This window comes from Antechinus flavipes, chromosome 5 (genome assembly GCF_016432865.1).
Source record: "Antechinus flavipes isolate AdamAnt ecotype Samford, QLD, Australia chromosome 5, AdamAnt_v2, whole genome shotgun sequence".
Taxonomy (NCBI): Eukaryota; Metazoa; Chordata; class Mammalia; order Dasyuromorphia; family Dasyuridae; genus Antechinus; species Antechinus flavipes.
Window position 1 is genome coordinate 135,075,966 of NC_067402.1, and position 23,983 is coordinate 135,099,948.

General features: G+C 35.0%; 2 protein-coding genes across 2 annotated transcripts; one reads left to right on the forward strand and one right to left on the reverse strand.

Moving 5' to 3' along the window:
* The first annotated feature begins 719 nt into the window (after positions 1-719).
* Positions 720-1,257, forward strand: LOC127564705 (proteasome maturation protein-like). Its single transcript, XM_052001441.1, has one exon. It carries the CDS (start codon positions 790-792, stop codon positions 1,213-1,215), a length of 426 nt encoding a protein of 141 aa, XP_051857401.1. The 5' UTR covers positions 720-789; the 3' UTR covers positions 1,216-1,257.
* A 4,853-nt stretch (positions 1,258-6,110) lies between these two features.
* Positions 6,111-23,947, reverse strand: IFRD1 (interferon related developmental regulator 1). The gene is made up of 12 exons (XM_052000355.1): positions 23,313-23,947; positions 16,371-16,475; positions 16,120-16,204; positions 15,500-15,624; positions 13,777-13,934; positions 11,793-11,843; positions 11,524-11,702; positions 11,284-11,392; positions 10,498-10,632; positions 8,565-8,693; positions 7,751-7,846; positions 6,111-6,966 (listed from the first exon to the last, which is right to left on the reverse strand). Exons 1-12 carry the CDS (start codon positions 23,386-23,388, stop codon positions 6,877-6,879), a joined length of 1,338 nt encoding a protein of 445 aa, XP_051856315.1. The 5' UTR covers positions 23,389-23,947; the 3' UTR covers positions 6,111-6,876.
* Between the last annotated feature and the right edge of the window lie 36 nt (positions 23,948-23,983).

The following is a 23,983-nucleotide window of genomic DNA, read 5'->3' on the forward strand; positions in this document are numbered from 1 at the left end:
ATTGTTGGATTCTGGTTTCTAATCCATTTTATTATCTGCTTCTATTTCATGGGTGAGCTCATCCTATTCCCATTCCCAATTATACTTAATACTGTGTATTTCCCTCTTTTCCATTTTCGGGTTTCTTCCTCTTTTTTATCCTGACCCTCCTCAAAAGTCTATTTTGCTTCTAACCATTACATTATGATGTGTATGTGTGTATATGTTCTTCCTTCTTTGAACCAATTCCCATCACCTATTACTGTTACTGTCCCCTTCCTATTTTTCTGACCATTGTAAAAGCTCTGTGAAGGATTTTAAAAGCCAAAAGATTTCATTTTTTATACTGGAAGTAAAAGGGAGCCACTGGATCGTTTGAGCAGTGGTGGTAGGTGAATTGCTTGTCCTCTGTTCTGGAATTGTTTGCCCTCTGTTCATCAGAAGGACCATGTTTTGACTTGCAAGTGAATTGGATTTAAGAGAGGAAGTCATCAACCTCAGTCTCTCTTCCAGAGTTTCTGAGTCCAGTGGCAAGACAGATCAGGACACCTGGAGATAACCACACATGAAGTGGGAAAACATTTTAAGCTAAGGTCTTTCCTAAGTCTCCGTTGGTCTGTGGCAACACCCATTCAAGGTTAGTGTAGGAAATGAGGAAAAAGTCAGCTTAGTTTACCTACTCTAAAAAAAAAAAAAATCAGATTGAGAAGGAAGACCTTCTATAAATTCAAATAATTGCTATGTGGAAATGGATAGAGAAACGGACGAGAAGGAGGCGCTGCGCCGTGGCTGCAGATAGACGCATCGAAGATGAATACCAGAGGACTTGGATCGCAGCTAAAGGATAGTATTTCAGTTTCTGAACTTTCAGCTAGTAGTCCTTTTGGAAACCATGATATTCTTCGGAGAGGTTTTTCTTGTGTGAAAAATGAACTTTTGCCTAGTCATCCTCTTGAATTATCAGAAAAAAATTTCCAGCTCAATCAAGATAAAATGAATTTTTCCACACTGAGAAATATCCAGGGCCTGTATGCTCCCCTGAAGTTACAGATGGAATCCAAGGCAGTGAAACAGGTCCAGCGTCTTCCCTTCCTTCAGAGCTCGAACCTCTCCCTGGATATTTTGAGAGGTTCTGATGAGAGTATTGGATTTGAAGATATTCTTAATGATCCATCGCAGAGTGAAATAATGGGAGAACCACACATGATGGTGGAATACAAACTTGGTTTACTGTAAGAGAAATACATTGCCAGTGAAAATTGAGGAACAGCATCCTGTTTATAATTGTCTTTTTGTGATGGTATGATGTGTAACATTAAAAGTACTAATATTTAAAAAACAAAAAAACAACAACAAAAAAAAACAAATAATTGCTATGTATACTTACTCTGCTATCAAAAACCCAAACAACCAAGTAAGGCTTGGGATGGGACTTATAATTGGTCAATCAGTGACAGAATGATTTGGGTTTAAGGTATGATCAAGTTGCTCCATTTTAATCCCAATGGGCTTTATAAAGCCTAGTTTTCTAGTGCTCTACTTCAAGAAATCATAAATGAAATTTCATGGGACAAAAGAGTTAGCTGTCTCAGTTTTCTTTTTAAATGATTAAGTAGAGAAGAGAAGAAATTCTAGCAGTAAATCCCAAGATTTCAGGTTCCAGTAATCATATGTAAGGTTTCAGCAATCAAAATGTATATTCTTTTGAGCAGAATACCCACAGATAAAAGTGTGATTCCTCATGTGGACAGAGGGAGAGAAGTGGGTGATAAGGTTAGAGCTGAACTTCAGGAAGATCACTTTGGCAGCTAAATAGAGGGTGGATTGGAGTGGAAAGAGACCTGAAGCAAGGAGACCAATGGAAAGCTAGTGCTGTAGTCCAGATATGAATTGATGAAGATCTACAACAAAGGGTGATTATGAGTGGAATAAAGGGAATGCTTACACTTTCTGTGAATCAAAGCTTTTTAAAAACTCATTAAATTCTTTTTCTCTCTGTGTATCTTCCTTTTTCTTTCTTTGTATCCCCAACACTTAGAAAAGTGACTGGAACATAGAAGTCACTTAATTGCTTCTTGACTTGACTTTTCCAGCATCTGTTATTTCATCAACCATACTCCTTCAATCTTCTTAAGTTTTGTGACTCAAAGAGGTCACTGCCTCCTGACATAAGATTAGTGAACAACCTCTTCTTGTTGGACCCACAGCAATCTCAAATCTTTACAGCTTGGAAGGCCCTCTTACGGGGTATTGTGCTCTGCTGACATAGTTTCCAGAGCATAAGATCACCTTCAATACCAAGAGTTATTGTAATGTTTTGTAATAATACACACATTATACTGAAAAGTTAAATGATTAAGCAGGAAAAATGCAATGAAGAATTATACTACTACTTCATAGAATATTGACCAGGAAGAATCCAAGGAAAAATAATCCAACATAAGAAGCCCCTCCCTTTACAACATACCACTCCTCTTGAAGCTGTCTAGTTATGAGAAACCCTAAACTTCTAATTTGAAGTTTTTCTTATATCTAAGTCAAATTTGTCTCTGTAAATCACATCTCTAGTTCTTGGCTCTGGGGCCAAGTAGAACAGATCTAATTCTTCAAGATGACAGCCCATCAAAGTTGGACAGGTATTATGTTCCCCTAAGAATTCTTTTCTGTAAGCTATACATTACTCCTTGCTTTAACAACTGTTCATAACATGATCTTGAGATCCTTCACCAGTCTTGCTTTTCAAGTCAATAAGCATTTTTTTTTTTTTTTTGGTGAGGCAATTGGGTTAAGTGACTTGCCCAGGGTCACACAGCTAGTAAGTGTTAAGTGTCTAAGATCAATTTTGAACCCAGTATTTATACCTTCTGAATCCAATTCTCCCTGTGCAACAAGAAAACTGTTCGGTTCTGCACACATATATTGTATCTAGGATATACTGTAACCTATTCAACATGTAAAGGACTGCTTGTCATCTGGGGGAGTGGGTAGAGGAAGGGAAGGGAAAAATTGAAACAGAAGTGAATGCAAGGGATAATGCTGTAAAAAATTACCTTGGCATGGGTTCTATCAATAAAAAGTTATTTAACAAAAAAAATTTGAACCCAGGTCCTGATTCTGATTCCAGGATCAGTGCTGTATCCATTGTGTCATTTAGCTGCCCCCAGTAAGCATTTATTAAACACCAAAGTGCCAGCCACTTTGCTAAGTGCATGTGTATTAAATAAAATTGTATCTAAAAAGCTATAATTAAAAAAAAATTGTATCTTGTTCTGGTCTGTGACCACCTTCACCATAAAGGACCAATAGCATAAAGTTTATAAAGGGGAACATGGAAGTTACAATTTGTCCCAATGATCAAAAGAGGATAATTTACAAATCATATCATGTATTAACCAAACTTCTCATCCTGTTAACATGTGATGAGTCAGTGGAAGCCAGCTACGTTACCGTAAATGTGTTCCGGTCTTCCAAGATGCACATTCCAAACAAATTCTAAATCTTCACAATTCCAGACCAAGACAGCATGAAAAAGGCACTGATATTGAGATGTAACTTTTAGTTTTACTAATAACTTTGAAAGGATTTGGATGTTAATGAACTGGACCCCAAGGTGAGAGAGATATAAGTTGGTCCATTCTTCCTCCCCTCTCCTCCAAAAAACCCCAAATCCTATTAAAAAAAAAAAACCAAAAACCTCTTGCTGTCTAATCTTTCTATCTCCATCAAATCTATGCTGCCTAGTACTCCTCACTGCAATCCACGATTATGTGAATACTTTCTACCCTTATGCTTCCCTTGCCTTTCACCATCATATTTCATGTCCCATGCCACAGCCTACCTCTGTACCATCTGTCTCTGTCTTCATAGACTTTTTGCTCCCATGCCCTTGGTATTTAATTACAGCATGATTGCCATCCTAGTTCCTGCTGCTAATTCCTCCAAGGCCTTGAAGAACCCCTGGCTTTCTAAATTTATCAAATCAGTGTGATACCAAAAAGGGCAAAAATATTTCTTGCCCTCAGAGTTCAAAACCTAAAGGTTCTCCAAGGCTTTTCTTACTAAACAGGCTTGCCTGAGAATGAACATAATAGTGTAGTCTGGAGGCAGTTACAGCAGGTCTATTTCCTGGATACTCTGAAGGTCAAGATGGCTTTATTATTTTTTTTTTAGTAGCCTAAATAGAACATCGGACTTGGAAGTCGAAACACCTGGGCATAAATTCCATTTCATAGTAATATGACTACAAGCCAATCATTTATTACACCTCAATAAGCTTGCTTCCTCATTTGCAAAATGGGCCAAAACATGCTTGTGGTCTGGAGGCAGTTAGCAGGTCTATTTTCTGGATACTCTGAAGGTCACGATGGCTTTATTTATTTTTTTGGTAGCCTAATATAGTTAAATAGAACATCGGACTTGGAAGTCATAAACACCTGGGCATAAATTCCATTTCATAGTAATATGATCACAAGCAAATCACTTATTACACCCTCAAGCTTGCTTCCTCATTTGCAAAATGGGACAAAACATGCTCGTGGTACTTGCTTCACTGTTTGGAGAAACAAATGAGATGTTTTATAAATAATTACCTCTCCCTCCCAAAACACACCCACAAGGAGTATTCAGTCAGTATTCTAGGAAAGTACAGGAAGTTTAGGATTGTTTTGTTGCTGCATATGTGTGATGGAGAGCACCTTTTTAAGCCTGCCCCCTTCCAAGCAGATAGCCTCTGATTTTTGTTGGCCACCACACTGGGGAATTTGTGTGATTAGTGATAAAACCTTAATTGGCTGCTAGTACTCAAGCTCAGTGGATATGCTAAAGGAATGTCATTCCCTGGGTAACAAGTACGTCTGGTGAGAAGGGAAGCTGCTCTATCTCCCACCTGGCCAGCCTGTCTTTAAAAGCATTTGTAGCTTCTTTTTTATTTATCCCTTCCAGATTTTAGGTGAACAAATATTAAGGAGGGTCTATAAGTGGTCACTTTGGAAGGTCTATCAGAGAAGACTTATCAGAAACTAGAGCTAATAGCAACAATAGAATGACTGAACCAGCTTGACTCAGCCCAATAGTGGATTATCCTTCAAATAACAAAACCAAAAGAGCAAGGGAGTTGCTATCCATTGCCAATCCCTTGCACCAAAATTGGTAGGTCTACACTGGGACTCTAAGGGATGATACAGAGGGTAGAAGGCATCTTGTTTGGGGAGGGGACAGCGGAGGAGGGGAAAATTCCTGTGTAACTATTGCTTTTGCTTTTGTCTTCTCATAAATATCACACACTAAAAGCTAATGGATGATAATCAGTTGACTGTTGGGGTACACAAAATGGGAAATCAATAAGTTTCCATCTCTCAGATTTATCCCTAGATTCTGAAAAAGGAACCTCTTTTGGGATTCAATTTGCCAATGTGAAATGTTGATTAGCAAATGGCCCAAGGAAATGTTATACAAATACTGATGCCAAGTAAATATCACTTATTATTTGGCAGCCATTATCATATTGTTCCCACAAATGAAGTTTGCACAAATTCTTTTTAGATTAACTGCTGAACCAGATCTTTCTTCATATTTTGTGTGAATTTAACTTTATCCTTATGAATAAAGTGCTAATTATTATATTGGCCCCAGTGCTCTTTGATCAACTTGCCATCTCTGTCTTTATCCAAATTATTATCTCGCCAAATTAATTTATAAAATTACTAATCTAACACCCTACCCGTTAAAAGAAAGAAATTTGGTGCGGCAAGATTTACCATTTGAGGAAGCCATTCTGACTATCTGATCATTATATCTTTTTCTCCATTGTCACTATTCTCCCAACAATACATTCTAAATTTTTAGTGATTTTCAAACTTTTAAACTTAATGTTTGCTAAAATATTTAAAAGGAAGTAGGGCATTAGAAAGTTAGTTTTCTTTTTCTACTTGTAAAGGAAATATTTTAAGGAAGTATCTAATCAGTCCTGTTATTTGTCAGTCATTGGCTTTTTATATCTATCATATAAGCACACACATTTGCAGATTTTTGGCATTACATAAGACATGAGGATTAAACTTATTTCTTCCAAAGTCAATTAGAAGTACTTATCTCAATTAATGAAGTTTCCCACTGTTGAAAAAAAGAAACACTTAATGAAGAAAAATCTTTATTTTAAAGCAATGAACACATGATCTTACATTGGAGACAAAAATCAGTGTTATTGCTTTTAAAGATAATTCATAAGTGATATGGCATTTAACATTTGATTAATTCCAAGAGCACTATCTAATGCCTTTGTGTAGCTGAAAGTTTGCACATATTGTGCAATGGAATAATTCCTTTTTAAGTCCAGTCTGCTAACTGAACAATTACAATAATCAAGTTCCATTTAAAGGGCAAATATAGCAGCTTTTTAAGAGAATAAGAAACTTTTAGAATTGGGTCATAATTTTTCTATCTTATGGTAGAAATTTACAATCGTTAAGGGTAAGGATTTGGATTGTTAATAGCCAATTAACAGTTCAGGAAACCAGAGACTAAGATATATATTATCTTGTGGAAATTTATATAACATGCCTTTTTCATTCAGGAAATTATCTGAGGTGAGCCAAAAGAATTTTTGCCCTGCTTCATAAATGGATTCTGATCAAACATTATAAAAATTTTATTTAAAAGTTTACTAATTCTATATACAAAGAAGCTTCAATAATTACACTTATTTGGAATACTGTGTTAATAAATGTTATACAGCATTAATAAATGTTATAAGGAATTTAGGCCCCATTACAAAATTTATCTAAGTAATATATGTTCACCCTATCACCCACCCTCATGATAAAAATTGTTAAATACTTTGGAAATTATAGAAAAGATCTTGAATTAGGAAATAAGTAGTTGTTTTTGTATAGAAGAAATCTAGAAGAATTCTCCAACATCTGCTCTCTTGTCACGGCATTTACTTCTAGCTTTTGTTCGCGCTTTAAATGCTGCAGAGTTATATAAATGCTAAAAAAGCAAACAAACAAAAGAAAACAATGAGTCAAATAAAACTTGTATGTGCTTATACAGCTAAGCTTTATACACTTTTTGGCCTAACACTGAAAAGGACAGTGTGATACAAAAGTTAAAACTAACTGTTTGAAACTTTGAATGAATTTTCTCACAGAAACATTACATCATTTAAATTCAAAAGCTAGAACACAAAGGTTTAATGAATCTATAATGTGCAATTTCTAACTTTTTCATTTTCCTTTTCAAGTCCCGACAACCCACATACAAAGAATCTAGATATTAAGTAATGTTACTAAGGAAGAACCTAAGAGATTAGGATGAATCCCAGATAGTAACAGGATATGCAGTTCTCAGGAGGAAGACAGAAGAAAGGAAGAGAAAAATCTCAAACAAAGGGAGATAAGGTAATTCTTTTAGGTATAGTCATTCCTAAATGGTCATTTGTGTTGAGGGGGAAGGGCCATTCATATTAAATACTTATATCTATAACAAATATATATATATATATATATATATATATATGTGAATATGTATATGTGTGCAAACTTGCATTTGCAAACAAGTCAGGTAGACTGTTACGTAAAGGATTTAGCCAGTCAAACCATAATTCAAGAATATGAAAAAATCCCAACCCAACTAAAATAAAACCAAGGTCATGGTATCAGCAGCATCTTCATAGAAAACATATATCATGAAATCCGAATCACTGGATTACATAGTTAAACGCTATTTTTAGTTCAATTTTTCTTTCATGCTAAATAAGGCTTTAAAAACCTACCCTTTCAAAACGAGAAATTTTCATTGTTTTAAGAGTTGCAGCATCAAGCATCACTGGTGGTCCAAGCTCAAATACATTCCGAAGAAATTCATTTGACTAAAAAAATAAATCAATGAGAGTTTAATGTTTGTCAGTAAATGTTACATAACAACCTTAAAAAAAAAACAGCATAAATACAAATTTCAACCAGTTGCTTTTCATTTCTGTAAATTGTTCCTACATCTTTTACACTTAAAAAAAAGCAACATGTCACAATGAATACTAGCCCTCCTGGTGCCTATTTTACCTTTTATTTTGTCTGTAATCTTTTCTCTTAAATAAACCTACTTTTGAGTAAGGAAAAAAAAGAAAAGAAAAATGGGGATCCAGTTCTGCCTTTTGACACATAATGACTATGCAGTTATTGGGCAAATTACTTAATCTCATAATTCCAGTCAATTGTTTAAGATTATGGAACTGCAAAGAACATTATGACCTGCACTGATAATGGGAGTTTCTTTTACAAATAAAATCAGTGATAGCAGTCCCTTACTTAGGTCTTAAAATTATATCACAGAAACTAACTTTTTGGTCTTGTATTTCTAACTTGGGAAATATGGAAGAAGACCAAAACAAATATATTTCCAGATGTCCAGTATTTTTAAAAGTTTTGCCAGAAAAATCTATTGACTTCTAAAATGTTATATAAAAAAGCATTCATTCACATTCCCCAAATATAAAAGTTAAACTAAATAAACAACTATACAACAAACTTATTTAAAATTTTAAAAATGAAAAAAAAAAAAAAAAAGGCAAGACAATAGTAGCATCTTACCTGCAGATGATACTGCATTCCTGTTCCCAGAATCTCCTTAAAAGTGTCATAAGTTTGTTTTTTGACCCAGCAATCAATATACATACGTTCAGGTCCAAATTTAACAGTTTCAGTTGGAAAATCACGTTCCTATAATTTTTTTGAAAAAAGGGATTTTTTTTTTAGGTAGCTAAATTTCTAATCACATAAATACATATATGTTGTTATTCTAATCACATATATACATGTATATTGTTATTACTTGTCCTTTGTTCTTCAAGAGGACCATGACATCAGAAAGGTGATGCCAAGATATATGCGCAAGTGAGTTGGATTTAAATAAGGGTGGGCAGTCACCAGCCTCACTTTCTCCTTCAGAGTCATCTATGTCCAGTGGTAAGATACAAATCAGGATGATGGGGGTTGACTCCAGATACAGTGGAAAACCTTGGCTATTTTAAGCTAAGGTCTTTACACAGGTCTTGACTGAGGCAACTAAGGCTAGGTAAAGATTGAGGCAAAGAATGGCCTCTTTTAATACCTATATTCAAATAAATGCACTGCTAAACAATTATGCAAAACATAATTTGGCTTTCTATTCATGATACCTGAAACATGAATACAATTTTAAATGATCCCATCTATAAAATGAAATAATTTAAAACTAAGATAATGTCCAAGGTCCTTTTCAAACTGTGACCATTTAGGCCCTCATAAGTTAAGTGGCATCTATTAAGTGAAGAGCCAAAACTTGAAAGCCAGAAAAGAGCACCAAACTTTCCCACTGAATTTGGAAGTTACATAATCCTTGTTCAAAATCCCTTTAGGCATCAAGTTTACTATTCTGTAAAATGCAAAAAAACAAAACAAAACAAAACCTAAACATGATATTTATAGTCTCAGCAACTTGATCTAAAATTCTATGACTCAAAAATTATTGTTCTTTTATTCTTTCTAAAAAGATACTATGTATAACAAGGACACTAGAAGTTCTAGTTAACTTCCTATATTATCCTGTATGACATATTTCCAAATTTTTACAGGCAGGGGAATGACAAACTAGTAATATTTATTACTGTACCCTACCTTTATTCTCTCTCATTTTAAATACTCAAATAAGGTTATAAGAATCACAGAATTTTAGAACTCTTAAAGTCCCTTGAGAGATAAACTAATCCATTTTTGCTAAATTATGATATTCTAAATCTACATATATTAATAAAAGAAACTATTATCATGGTATTAATTTAAGATCAAAACAATGAAAAATTACAGTAAAATATAAAATGGGCATGGGCGGAACAATTAACAAGTATTTATTAAGGATCTATGTGCCAAACATAAAAGACATTAAATTATAAGTGTGCAAAGCAGGTGACTATTTCAACCCAAAGACATGAAATGAATGACATAATGTTTTTTTTTTTTTGGGTGGGAGGAGAAAGCTATGTAAGCACAAATAATAACAAAGATTATTTTACAACTTCTAATATAAAAACTAATCTAATGTCATATTGCTCAAAGTCTATAGGAATAGTACAACTAGCCTCGTCAAACAGCTTAATCTCAAGAAAGAGAATAAGGTTGAGAAAAGCTATAAATTTTAATCCCAACTCTACCACTAATTAGCTATATGACTGATCTCAGCAAGCCACTCTCTCTCTATACCTTTGTTAACTTATCTATAAACCTGGGATTATGTTGATTTTTTCTGCCTCAGTGTTTCTGGTTGAAAAACAGATGAGAAAATACGTAAAACTGCTTTGAAAAATTTAAAGTGGTAATCTTTAATTTATTGTGACTTAAAAGCACTTTAAGAAATCTCATTTTTTACTACAGTGCATCACATTGGACTCTGTATGGAGTATACAATAATCAGGTGATTTTTCTGGTTAATAGTGATCATAAAAATAGCTCTAGATTTACATAATCTAACCAAAGAATTTAAGATTACCTCCACAGCCCTCAGAACATCTCTGAAGACAGATCGCTGCTTCCTTTTGTCAACTTTGGCTCTGTGTTTATTTCCATCTGTAGCCAAAGCTCTGAGCTTCTGAGTCAAAGATTCCATGTCTTCATAATAAAAATCCTAGTGAAAAAAACAAAACTGGTTTTTCCTGGTCATATTTCTAACCTTTTTCTGGAAATCACATTGTAAAGAGTTTTTCAATTTGGAAATGGAAAGTACCTGCTTCCTCACTGGTATCCAGCTACTCTTATACTTAAAGTGAGACTTTAGCATATGTAAATTACATACACAAGCAAGCTGACAGGTAAACACCAAATGCAAGAGACCATTTATTTGCCAAATATTTTCTCAAATATTTTTCTCAAATGAATAAAGTAGTTACCTTTCTTCTTCTAAATTCATTCATCTAAACGAATTCAATCTACCTCTTTGTTCTTAGCTACAACATGGGACATGCTCATTCGACCTACCTCATAGAATTAAGGAAATCAAAAAAGATAATATGTGCAATAGCACTTTGTAAATCACAAAATACTATGTAATTGCATGTAACATTATTATTACTCCTTTGACTGATATTTTTAGGCATTCATACCAACCAAATATCTAAAACTATCATTTTATTCCCTTGGATATAAGAATTTCTTCAAATAAATATTAATTTATTTCTCTAAATCCAAGCAGTTAGTCAAAGAAAAAAAAAAAAAATCAAGTGCAACTATACCATAAATACAAATGTAATTCACTACTATGCACCTCTAAAATACTTACATTATCAGTTTCTCTTGCAAGTTCAAAAAGAAGAGCCAAAGTTTCACCAGCAGCAATTCTCATGTTAACATCATCACAAGAAAGCAGGCTTGGAAGTTTGTGTAAATGCCTAGAAAACAGAGTTAGTTGTTGTTAAGACTACCTGGAAGAAATTTTTTTAATGAAATTTACATCTAAGTATGCTATCAGAAAACAGACATTGCTTTCTGGAAATAAAACAGACAAAAATTAAATACTTACATCTCAATCTTTTTCTTCACTTCATTGATTGGGCAGATAGTCAATAACAATGTCCACACTAAAAGAGAGCTGATATGAAGCACTGTATTAGGAGTGCTGCAGATGCCATTAGTGTCTTTCTCTTTGTGATATGACTTGGTGAAGATATTTTCCAAACATTCCATTGTTGAATATAATTCCTAATTCACAAGAAGATAAATTAAGATGACTAATTTAAACTTTATTATACTAAGATATATAATAAAACATATTTTAAATTTTATACTTACAGTAATGTCATCTGTGGCAATAAAACAGCAAACTCCAAAGCAAGTTGCACACTAAACACAGAAGAGAAGGGAGGTAATTTAATGCTTACAATTTTATTTCAATTTAATTGAAGGCTTTCTAATTAAATTGTAATTTAAATTCATGGAAAAATTGTTTAAATATGTATTTCTGAAGTCCCCAAGAGCAGCACTGTAGAAAAGCACTGGTACAGGAGTTAACATACTTGGGTACTAATTCTGGCTGTTAAAATTTGATTGTGGACTTGGATAAATCCATGATCCTACTTTTCATTAAATAGTCTCACAAGTATAACTCATATAAAGAATATAATTATAATATAAACTGAAGCCATCAATTCTCTTCCCCCAATCAAGAAATACCATTATTTTCATTACCTCCTCTCCCTAATCATATCAAATGAAATCTTACACAATTTATTTTAAAATGTCATGAAATGCTGATAAAGCAAAAAGGAAAAAATTAAAAAGAAACTGCCCTTTTAGCATCTATATTCTGCTATATTTTTTTCTTTATATTTTGTATAGTCAATTACAGTCTCATGCTAAAAAACAAGTTTAGAAATCTTTTATGTGTACAAAGAAAATGGCACTTTTCTTCCAAGATCACTAAAGTCAATCTACTTATCTTCAGTGAATGAAACAGAATTTTTTAAATACCCAAGGACAGATTTTTGTTTTAAAAATGAACTCATTCATAGTAAATTGCTGATCCCAGGGAATTTTATTCTGATCTTCTGTCCTTAATCTTCAGGACCAGACTTTTCATGAATCAGATTGAGATTCTTTCCCCCTTATAATGATGTATCCTAATTATATAGTACTGAACTATTTGCAATTACTGCCACCATATGACAAGAAATTCTTTTTCCTATGCAGAACCTTACTTTTAAGATAAAATTGATTATATACAATTTAAAACACTTGAGTTTGAAAAACACCCCCCTAATCCTAATTAGTTACCAAGTCAGAGAATCATAGATTTTGAAATGAAACAGACCTGAGAAGCCATCCAATAGATGAAGAAAGTGAGACTAAGATAAGTTAGATGACACATAAATTGGTGTCACACAACCAATAATCATTTGAGACAGAATTGGACCTTGAATCTTCATTTTTAATCCTTATACCATAAAAATTGTAATTTTAGCACTTAGATTTTTTTAACCAATGATTTTTTTGAGTCAGAAAAAGCACTTTGAAAGCATCTCTGAATCTTATCAAGTTCAAGTAATTACTCAAATCCAATTGAACAAGCATTACTCATTTTATGCAAGTAGTCTTCTGTCTTCTACAGACTAGGCATAAAAGGACCAAAGCAAAGGTCTATCCTGAAGGAGTACATATTCTACATGAGGAATAAAACAGACAAGTGCATATGTTATATATATATATGAGAAGAGGAAGAGAGCACTTAGCCAAACTGCTTCCATCAGAAAAGAGTGGACTGAGTAGTTAAATCAACAAATGGAGCAATTATGTCACAGATTAAGTTGTAGTCCTTGTGAGGTGTTCCCGATTCTTAGTCTCATTGGAAAAAATAAGAAATTGCAATTTACTCCTGCTACATGCCTAAGTGAGTAGCCAGGTGTTTAGTTTTGTTTTTTTTTAATTACTTGCTTAACTTATCTTAAATTATTCAAAGCACATGGAACGAAGAACTATTTTAAGAGACTTCCAGCAAGCTTCCTTGGTAACATATTCTATTATTTAATAATACAACATAGTTTTACTTTCAGATATCTGCTAAATATGATTCAAGGGAAAAAAACTTAAAAAATAAGAGGCAAGGGACCAATTTGAATAATGTTAAATGCCATTCCCTTAAACTAAAGTAAAAAAATCAATAAAGACTACTAAGAAGAAACAAAGATGGTTATCAGAGAAGTACATTAAAATACATGTCTTTATGCCTGAATTCTTCAGAGGAATACTTAAACTGGGAACACTGACCCATAATACTTACAGCCTGTCTAGCCTGGATACTAGCTGTTCCATCACATATTATTTTCTTTAGAATAGGTCCAAGAGTCTTTAAAACCTCTTCACTTTCAATTCCAGGCCCCAATTGTACACAAAGAATACATGCCAGTCCTGCAGCTGCACGCTGTTCATCGCTTTTTCCTGGAGAGGAAAGAAAAGTAAAAATATAACTATGCAAGGGCCACAAGTAAATTAATCTTGATTTAGAAGAGAAGATTATCATTTTTCTAATGCTGTAAAGTATTAGGAGTCATCTGACTTTACAATGCCTATTCCCCAATCTCCTTACAAGTGTTGTAAAGATAACTAGAGCAAGTAATTTTTGTAGTCTTTTATAACTTTTTAAGTTAAGAAATGCTTACAATTTAATTATGCAAAGTAAATAAAGATTTAGGGCAGCTAGGTGGCAGAGTGGACAGTGAATGTCTCGGGCCAGGAGTCAGAAAGAGTTATATCTTTCAAATCTGGTATCAGACACTTACTAGTTATATGACCCTGGGCAAGTCACTAAACCAGTTTTTGTCATAGTTTACTCATTCGTAAAATAAACTGGAGAAGGAAACAGCAAACTACTCCAGTATCTTTGCTAAGAAAAACCAAAATGGGATCACAGTCAGATACGACTGAAACTGAACAACAAAAAAGACTTTAATAACTGCTTGTTGAGTTCTTCCAAAGCATTTCAGATTATTTCTATTATTGCTTACCCTAAACTATACCTTTAGATAGGGCTTTGGTATCTGCAAAATACACATTTATTTATATTATTTTTTTCTTCATTAGTTCCATCCTGTTCCCCACCCTATTCTCCAAGTATGCCTGAAAAGTCTTCTGTCACTAGCCATTGTTCCTACATAAAGAAATATATTGTGATTGACACATGAGCTAAAGGGGAAAGGAAGAGGTAGGGAGGGCTTCCCTTTAGAATAAAAGGGGAAATATCTGGGCTGGCAATCTGAATAAAGTTCTTTTTAAAATTTTCATTGATAGTCAAGAATTTTTATTTGTATAATTACAAATGACAAAAAATTTTTATATGAGTAGTAACTAAGAGAATTATGGAGACTAAAGACTTCTACACATTCAAGTGAAATTAAAACAAATTAATACCGGACTGATAGTACTTTCACAGAGAACATACATGCTAAATATAAGCAATGGATTCTAAAAGATCTTTTCTAAAGTTCTATAACTCACACATCCATAATAAATGCAACATAGTTATAAGTATGTTAGTTATGATCAATTCTTTAAAAAAAGGAGTGGAAGCGGTAACTAGGGGGCACAGTGATTAAAGCACTAGCCCTGGAGTCAGGAGAACCTGAGTTTAAATCTAGCCTCAGACAGATTAACTTAGCTGTGTGATCCTAAGCAAATCACTTAACCCTAACTGCCTTGCCAAAAAAAATTAAGTGGGAGATGCAGGAATTTCTTCAACCAAAGGCCTACCCATAATAACCCAGTTGGCTACCAAACAGTTGAATCTCCCTAAATAAACTGACTGAAGAATGCTGTACTATCTCTGATTGCCTCAGTATAAAAATTATCAGGAGCTTTAAGGAAAAAAATTTACGAAAAACTTAGCACAACCAATGACAGTCATCCCAAAGTAAGGCCACCCCATAATTGTTATGGCCATTACAATACTATTCTAAAGAAAGTGCAAAACATGATTGTTTACAACTGTTAATATTTTTTAAAATTACCTTTTTTTAGGCAACGTTCAATGCTATCTGTTAATGTTATTCTTCTCTCCAGAATAAATTCATAAAGAATTTTAGAAGCCATTGCATTTTTAATCCCTTCAAGAGCAGCCTGCCTTGTCTTCGCACTGTAAAAAGTAAAATATTTAAACATGATAAAGCGAATACACTTTTAGAATGATATTTGTTAGCTCATTTTTTATAACTCTAGGATACTCTACATTTCAAATGTTTTCCAATATATCTAAAAATACTAACATGGTTCTTAGTTAACTAAATAGATTTGTTTCTCCATTTTCTTTTATTATACTACCAAGTAAAAGGTCAAAAATAAAGATATTTTTGTAATTTCTAGTTAAAAATTAATTTTCATTATACCAAATAACATTTCACTAATTTTAAAAAACATAGACATTTACTGATTATATATGAACAATGCTTTAAAAATTACTCATTTGGATCCATTTATCTAAATTAAAGTAACTAATTCCATAGTCTGGGTTAGGAATCCAAAGGAAAAAGAAAAAAAAAATCAAAATTTAACATAATAAAAAATAACTTACATAAAATTTTAAGTAATTTAAGATGTCCCACATGAATTTTTTTTTCAAAATGCTGCTTACCTCTTGTCAAATGTTAGGTCAATTAATCCCTTCAGTTTGTATTCTAAATCTTCCTGAGTTCCTTCTTCGTCAAGGACTTCTGGCCCTAATGAAACACAAGCCAAGAAATATTAATTTTAATAGAAAGAAGTAGGAATAGGGCAATTGCTTGTCTCAGTTTCTAAAAAGATTTTCCATAATTATAAAATTATATTTTAAAACATCCTTTTCTCTGAAGCAACATCTACTCATAATTGCAAAAAGAAGCATACCATCCTCAGCAAAGCTAGCAGGATCACTGAAACCACTGCAATGGCTCATAGTTTCAATTGATGCATCTTCATCACTAAAAGGCTGCACATTTCGATGTTGGCCACCTAAGAGAGAAAGAGAAAAAGTTAAGATGCTTTGATACTATGTTCACTTGATTTTCATGAGGATTCTAAAATGCAGGGATGACCTATTTTAAGCATTTTGATTTCTATTTTTTACACATGAATGACCTATGTTAGCATTACTTTTGTATGTAATCTTTTTTCCTAATAAGATCATAATATAAATCCATGACCCAAGAAGACCTCTAATGCCTAGCATAGTTATGCACATAGTAACTCCTTAATCTCATCTGGGGAACCACAGTATAATAAAAAAAGCCAGACTTGGAGCCAGGGGACTTAAGTCAGTCTGTTGACCAATAAACATTTATGAAATAACTATTATCTGCCAGGTACTAAGCTAAGTGAGTTAGATCTAAGTTTGAATTTCAAATCTTTTGTATCATTAAAGTCTATGTGACCTTGAGAAAATCATTTTCTGGGTCTCAGTTTCCTAACTTACAAAAGGAGGGAGCTGGACTCAAAGATTTCCAATTCTTTCCAGCTAAGTTCTATATTTTAACCCCAAAAAGTCCAAGTTTATAAAATTGAGAGAAGGGAAGGATCATCCATAGTGAAAATGGACTCACTATTTTACTTTTATTACTAAAACCCCCATTCTTAGACCAATCAGTGCTAACCAACATTGATTAAAGATGGGATGGTTATATTTATATGCATGGTATTTAAAGAAAAATAGGTTTTCTTAGTTCTAAAATACTAAATATTTTCATATTAAAGCATACTTTTAGAAGTATAATGCTTCAAACACCCTAACCAAATGATATAATTTGCAAAATAATTTAACTCATTATTAATATTATTTTATACTTAATGTGATTTTATTTGGCTTAAGTACAACACAGATTTTGCACCTCCTCTAAAATTTAAGTCTCAGTTGCTCAAAATGCAGGAAACTGAGAGGGACAAAATGATAATGCACACAGCCAAAGTTAGTATTTGCCAGAAGGACTTGAACCCAGTTCTCCCAACTACAAAGTCAATACCTCTTACCAACAAGCAATGCTGCCTCTCCTTTTTTAGGATTAAAAAATATTAACTTAACTATAGTTGACAGTGATGGTAATGAGGATCATCTGAAATACTAGAGTTTAATTTTAGCTAAGACGTGTAAGTATTTGTGTATGTATATGTATCTTAATAGAATATTGTATAATTGCTCACTATTCTTCCATCCAAGAAAGAATGTCTTTCATAAGAATCTTCAAATTTGGGTTTACTGTGTTATCTTAATGCGTTACCAGTAATTAGTACTTTAGGGGAAAAGTTGCACACTGTTCCCAAGAATATAAATAATTATTGATTTTTAAGCTTTTTGTTTTCTCATTAAGAAGGAAAGGAATTAAGTACTATGACAAGAGATAGTCTTTACATAAAATAGCAGAGAACTCTTAAGTACTTTAAGGTACACTTCCTAAAAGTTCCAGCAGTTTGGAGCCTAATGGGATTGCAAAAGTATGGAAGACATAATTATCTTATAATTTAATCCATTACTTCATTTTCCCAATAAAAGAGCTAAAGCCCAGAAGTAAAGTGATTTGCTCATGATCACAAGGGCAGAAGCTGGAACTAGAAAGCAGATCTCATGATTTCTTGTTCAATATTTTTTCCCCTGCAAAAGAGATTTTATTCTTTTAAATATTAATGAGATACAATAAGGTATAGGGACTCAAGAGTCAGTAAGAGAAAGGCTGGGTTCAAGTTCTACCTCTGATAAATATGTTATGTGACCCTGCACAAATCACATAACAAGCTGTTACTGTATTTACATAATTGAAGTTTTGAGGCTTCATTTAAGCAAACATTTCCAACTATTTTCACTAGAGCATGATTGATCATCATCAGTAAGCACAGACTCTGACTTTGTGATAAGTTTACAATTCTATTTTTAACTTTGTAATTAGCTTCTACAGTGTCTATATAGATGGACAGCCTTTTAAGTGCTACATTGTTATCCACAAAATAGTAAAAGATCCTGAATAATAGAGAAATGGAAACAAAGTAGATTGCCCATTGCTTGGAAAAGGAATAAACAAATATGACAAATGGCCTAAGAAATTATGAATGTGATGGAATTTATTCAGTTACAAGAAACAAAGAATACTTAATATATAGTTAAAGCATGGAAAAATTTTTCACGAACTGATACAAAGTGAAGTAAGCAGAGTCAAGAGAACAATATATGCAATAACAGTATGCAATAAATATAAGTGGAAAGAACAACCCACAAAATAACCAAAAATAAATGTTGCAAAATTACAAACAAGAAGCTTGGCTACAAAGAAGAGATATGAGAAGATACCTCCCCTCACTTCTTTGCAGAGGTGGGTCCACGGGGGTGAAATATTGCATGTGTTGTCAGATTTTTTTCCCTGTTCTTCATCTTTTTATTTTAATTCTTTGTTATATGGGATGGCTCTCTGGAAGGGGAAGGGGGACACGAGGAAAATTTAGGCAGATATAAAAACAGAATATATTAGTTAAAATTTATCTTTAAAATTTACTATATGTTAACTACATTGCTGAGGCTACACAAATGAAATCTTAAAGAGTTACAGATCTAATCTATAAATTATCTTCCCATTTGTTGTCTCTTTCTATACAGGTTATTTTAATCCTGAATTGGTACCTACCCGAACCAAAAAATTTCACTACATGAATTTTATCACTTTCACTGTAGGAAAATGGTAACACTAACAATTCAACACATATCTCTAAAGGAAATATTTTAAATGTTCCTTTCATTTCAAGATTTCCCCATTTGTGCTACTCTTTAACGTAATATATTTGTAGAAGAAAGAGTACTGGATTTGGAAACTAGACGTTTACTCAAAACCTGCCTTCAACATTTATTAGATACACAACAGTTTGGGTAAATATAATAATCTCTTCTACAACCTGAGAGTTAGGGAAATGATGCCCCTACAATCTGGAAAATGCATGTAAAATTTTTTGATCCTCTCTTCATACCAAAGGAGAAGTCTAAATATTTGCTTTTATGGAGCATTTACAGTATGTTATTGTAAAATTTGGCTTAAAAATCTGATCATAGCCTCTTTGGCACCTGCAGCTACTGCAAAATTCTCAAAAAATTTCCATTTCTTATGCTGACTCACAATATATTAAAACAGTGATAGGAAAGTCAAGATGTGGAAAAGATAACTAATCTTTCTGAGACTGGATGACCTCGGCAATCTGTACTTCAGAGGATTATTATGAGGTGTTGCTAGATTTAAAGCACTTTCTAAAATCTTAAAGCCTCACATAAATACAAATTCTTATCTTTAGAATTTTTCAATTACAGAAAAAACAGAACTAAAATTATGTCTGTCCTTTTTTTCCCACAGCTATCCCCTAAAAGATCCCATCCAAATATATATTTAGCATGCATTCAATGGAAAGTACTAGATTGGAGAGTTTAGAACTGACTAGGTTAGGTCTCAGTCCTCAAACATAATTTAAGGAATTTAATCAACATCAGATTTGTGGTGCTGAATTATGGGATTTTAAAGTTGGAAGGGATTTTAAGAACAACCATCACCACAAGCATTTATCTATCATTTTATCCTCACAGCACTGAGAGGCAGATGTTATTATCCTCATTTTACAAATGAAGAAATTAAGACAAAAGAGGTTAAATGATTTGCCCAGTGTTGTATTTGACCTCAGGACTTCCTGACTCCAGATAACACTTTGTAAACTTGTGTCATCTAGATGACTCTCAAAATTAATTAGATCAACAATGATTCAAAAATACCAAGGCATTAACATACCAATGTGTTGGGGGAAGCCCCTCCTTTTGAACCCACAAGTGTCCCATTTCCCAGTGGCTCATTTTCCCCCACTGCTGATTTTTCTCTCACTTGCTGCCTCCCTCTCAGAGTTCTAGGGTCACAGGCACAGGTCAAATTCTCTAGGGGAATATATTATTCCCCTTCTCCAAGGGCAACTGCACCAGATGGGAGCAGATGTCTTCTGTGTCAAGTAAACAAGCATTTATTATGTGCCTCTATTCTCTGTACTGTCCTAAAGTACTAGGGATACAAAGAAAAGCAAATCACAGTCCTTGTTCTCAAGGAGCTCACAGTCTAATAGGGGAGGCAACACTAAACAAGTATGTACCAACATGCTATACACACAATAAATTGGAGATAATCTCAGAGGGAAGGCACTGATATTAAGGAGGACTACGAAATGCTTCTTACAGACTTTGGCTAAGACTTGAAGGAAGCCAGGAGGTGGAAAAGTTCAAAGCATGGGAGGCAGTCAATAAAAATTTGAGGAACATACTGCAAGGAAGACAGTATCATTGAATTGAGTAGATAGGAAGAAGTTCTAAGAATACTGGAAAGGTAGGAAGGGGCCAGTTTACAATGGACTCTAAAACCAAAGGAATTTATATTTGATAGAAGAGGTGATAGGAAGCTATTGAAGCTTATTGAATAAAACAATAGGATGACGTGGTCAGACCTGCACTTCAGGAAGATCAAGTCAAAAACTAAGTGGAGGATACTTTGAAATGGGGGTAAGGGGTGCAGAGAAACCGTTCAGCATGATAATGAAATAGTCCAAGAGAGGTAATGAGGCTTTGGATTCAGAGTGGAGCAATGTAAGAGGAAAAAGAGGCATAATTAAGAAATATTACAATGGCAGAATTGCTAGAACCTGGTAACTAGTTAGATGTATGTATGGGTAGCAAAAGAGGATCCTGACACAGGTTATAAGTCAAATGACTAACAGAATAGCAGTATCATTGATAGTTACAAGGAAGGTACAAAGAGGGGAGGGTTTAACAGAAATGATGAGTTCAGTTTTGGCCATGTTGAATTTAAAAGTTCTTAACAATAACCTCTTTAGCTTGTGATCTGAAGGCCTTTCTCCACATTTACACAAAAAGTTGTTTATATTATGTGAAGAAAAAAACAAAAGTTTTAAAATACAGGAGTAGGTTTTGACAAATACAACGCAAAACTCCATTCCATTTACTGGTAGAAAAGGGAAACTATGTTACCATCTATAGAAGTTGAAAAGTAGTTATATAGTATGTTTCTATTACAAGAAGGATATTAGTATCAACATTACTCATGCTCCACTATTATGTCAGCTAAGGCCCTCCCCTCCACAATTTCTATCAATATAACAAGATATATTAGAACATAGAACACAAAAGGAACAGAGTTGAAAGAAACCTTAGAAAAGTTTGCCCTCATTTTACAGTTAATGAAAATAAAGCCCAGAAAGGCTGAAGCAAATTATTCCAGATTATTATTACAGCTATTATAAGTCAAAAAGTAGTACTGTATTCAAGGCTGGTCCTCTTATTGACTATCTTGGAACCAAATAATCACACATGTTATAGAGATTCAAAGCTGAGAGGCAGAAAAAAAGATAAAATATTGTTTTTAAAAGCATTTTGTAGACCACAGCAACACCAATAGGTGTTCTGATAAGTTGTATAAGCTTTGAGAAGGTAGTATTCCCATCAGTACATTCTAGTAGTAAATCCCCTGAGTACTTTTACTAGAATACTAAATTCAGTCATCCTCTAAACTAAAATATAATCTATTCTATATGAAACAAGGCAAATCATTCTGAATTTCAATTATCAGTGGTGGTAATCAGAACTTTTCAAAGCATTTGCATTATTTTTTTTACAGGCTTATGCTTGATGGATTTATGAGAAACAAACTTAATCAAGTAACAATACCTGAAAAACTAATGACGTGTTTGGCATCATTCCGAACAGGATATGAGTTTAGCTCAGCTGAGAACAGTGACTATCAGTAATTCAACTACAAGTTGAGAAATAATGAATAAAGCAAAGCCTCCAAAACATTTGACCAAGAAGAATAAAAGAATATATCAGTTCCAAGTAAGAAAAATAAGAGTTTGTTTTTTCGTTTTCTCATCACTTCTTTCTCATCCTTTTGTTTTTAGAATGCCTTCCTTAAGTGACTATTTTAGGTGAATTATGTCTAGAACTGCAAGCATACCTCAGAGAGAGGGGCCAGGAGTATTGAGATCAGAGATAAGGGGATGAGGACTGGGGGCGGTAATCTGAGTCTGGGGAGACATGTCCTGAGAAGGACAAGTAGCTGTTAATGTAAAGACTAATGAAGAGAGGGAAACCTAGTTCCCTACTTCGGCGTCTGGTTAGAAGTCCAGCTTCCAAGGCCACCCCTGGAGGTGGGAGGTTGAGGGTGGGGGGAATAGAAGGGGAGGTCACCGACACTGGAGAAGCGGACCTAGATCCGTGCTGTCAAGCTCAGTTCCGCTGACGCAGAAGCCGGCCGGCCTTACGCACGAGGGAGACAGGAGACAAGAGGGAAGGGTCAGAAGCAACCGGGAATCCCGACCCTGGGAAGGATGGTGCCAGGCCCGCGGGCGGGTGACATTCCCCGGAGACTCCATTTTGGAAAGGGGATTTGAAGGGAGGGAGCGGGAGTGTCCGAGAGGTCCAGCAACTACAGATAAAATTGTGCTAGATTCTTTTGCGTCCTGTCACTCTAATCCCGGGAAAATCTCACTTCCTCCCAAGTCTCCTGCTTCCCTGTCAGGTTCGGGAACCCAGCACACTATCCCTGGCACCCCGCCCCTAGTCCCTAGAAGCTTCACGGCCTCCGCCATTGTGCGCGAGGGGACAGCGGTGCATAGACTGAAAGGCATGTCGGGGGTGGTAGTCCTCCTGTCCTCCACAGGGGTAACCCCGAAACTGGATGCCACGGCGAAGTACTACAACTCCCATAATGCCCGAGCCCAGGGACGACGCGTGGACCAGGCCGACCGCGACGAGGATGCCGGTGGTAGGACGGCCCTCACCTGCTGCTGCCGCCGCTGCTGCTCCTGCGCCGCCGCCGCCGCGGTGGGGAATGTTCCGCTTCTTATTCTTCGGCATCGTGGGACGCCCGGGGCCGCCTGGAGTTGAAAGCACAGCGAGGATCAGCCGATGGAGCTGCAGTTTTTACTTGTGCGTCTGTGCGGCGGCTGGCTAAGAGATAAATCTTCAACTAACAACAAAGGCGAGAAACGACGAGGGGAAGAGTGGGCGATGGCGGCAGCAGAAATCCCCGTGAAGAGCTGTGAGCGAAATCGATACATGTTTCTCTCTAGCGCGGGAGCTAAGGCGGGGCGGTCGGGGGCCACAACGCCTTATGTACTGAGACCGCTTGTCGTCACCATCTATGGGCGGGGCCTCCGCCCTTACCGACCAATCCGGACGGACCAATCGACCCCTACTCTTTGCCACCCCGCATCCGGTCCGGTCTGTCAGAGGCATAGACTCCCAATCCCATCCTGCAACACGTCCCGTGGAACCTAAAGGTCGGGCGGTCGTTGCTGCGCTGCATGCTGGGGGATGTTGTTTCTGAGAACGTGACACCACGTATGAGCGCTCTCTCCTCCCCTTCAAACCAGTTTCTTTAATTGTCTAGCCGGCTTCACCCACGTGACTTCGCTCTCGTCCCCGCCCCCTCTGGGTCTCTGCCCAGTGA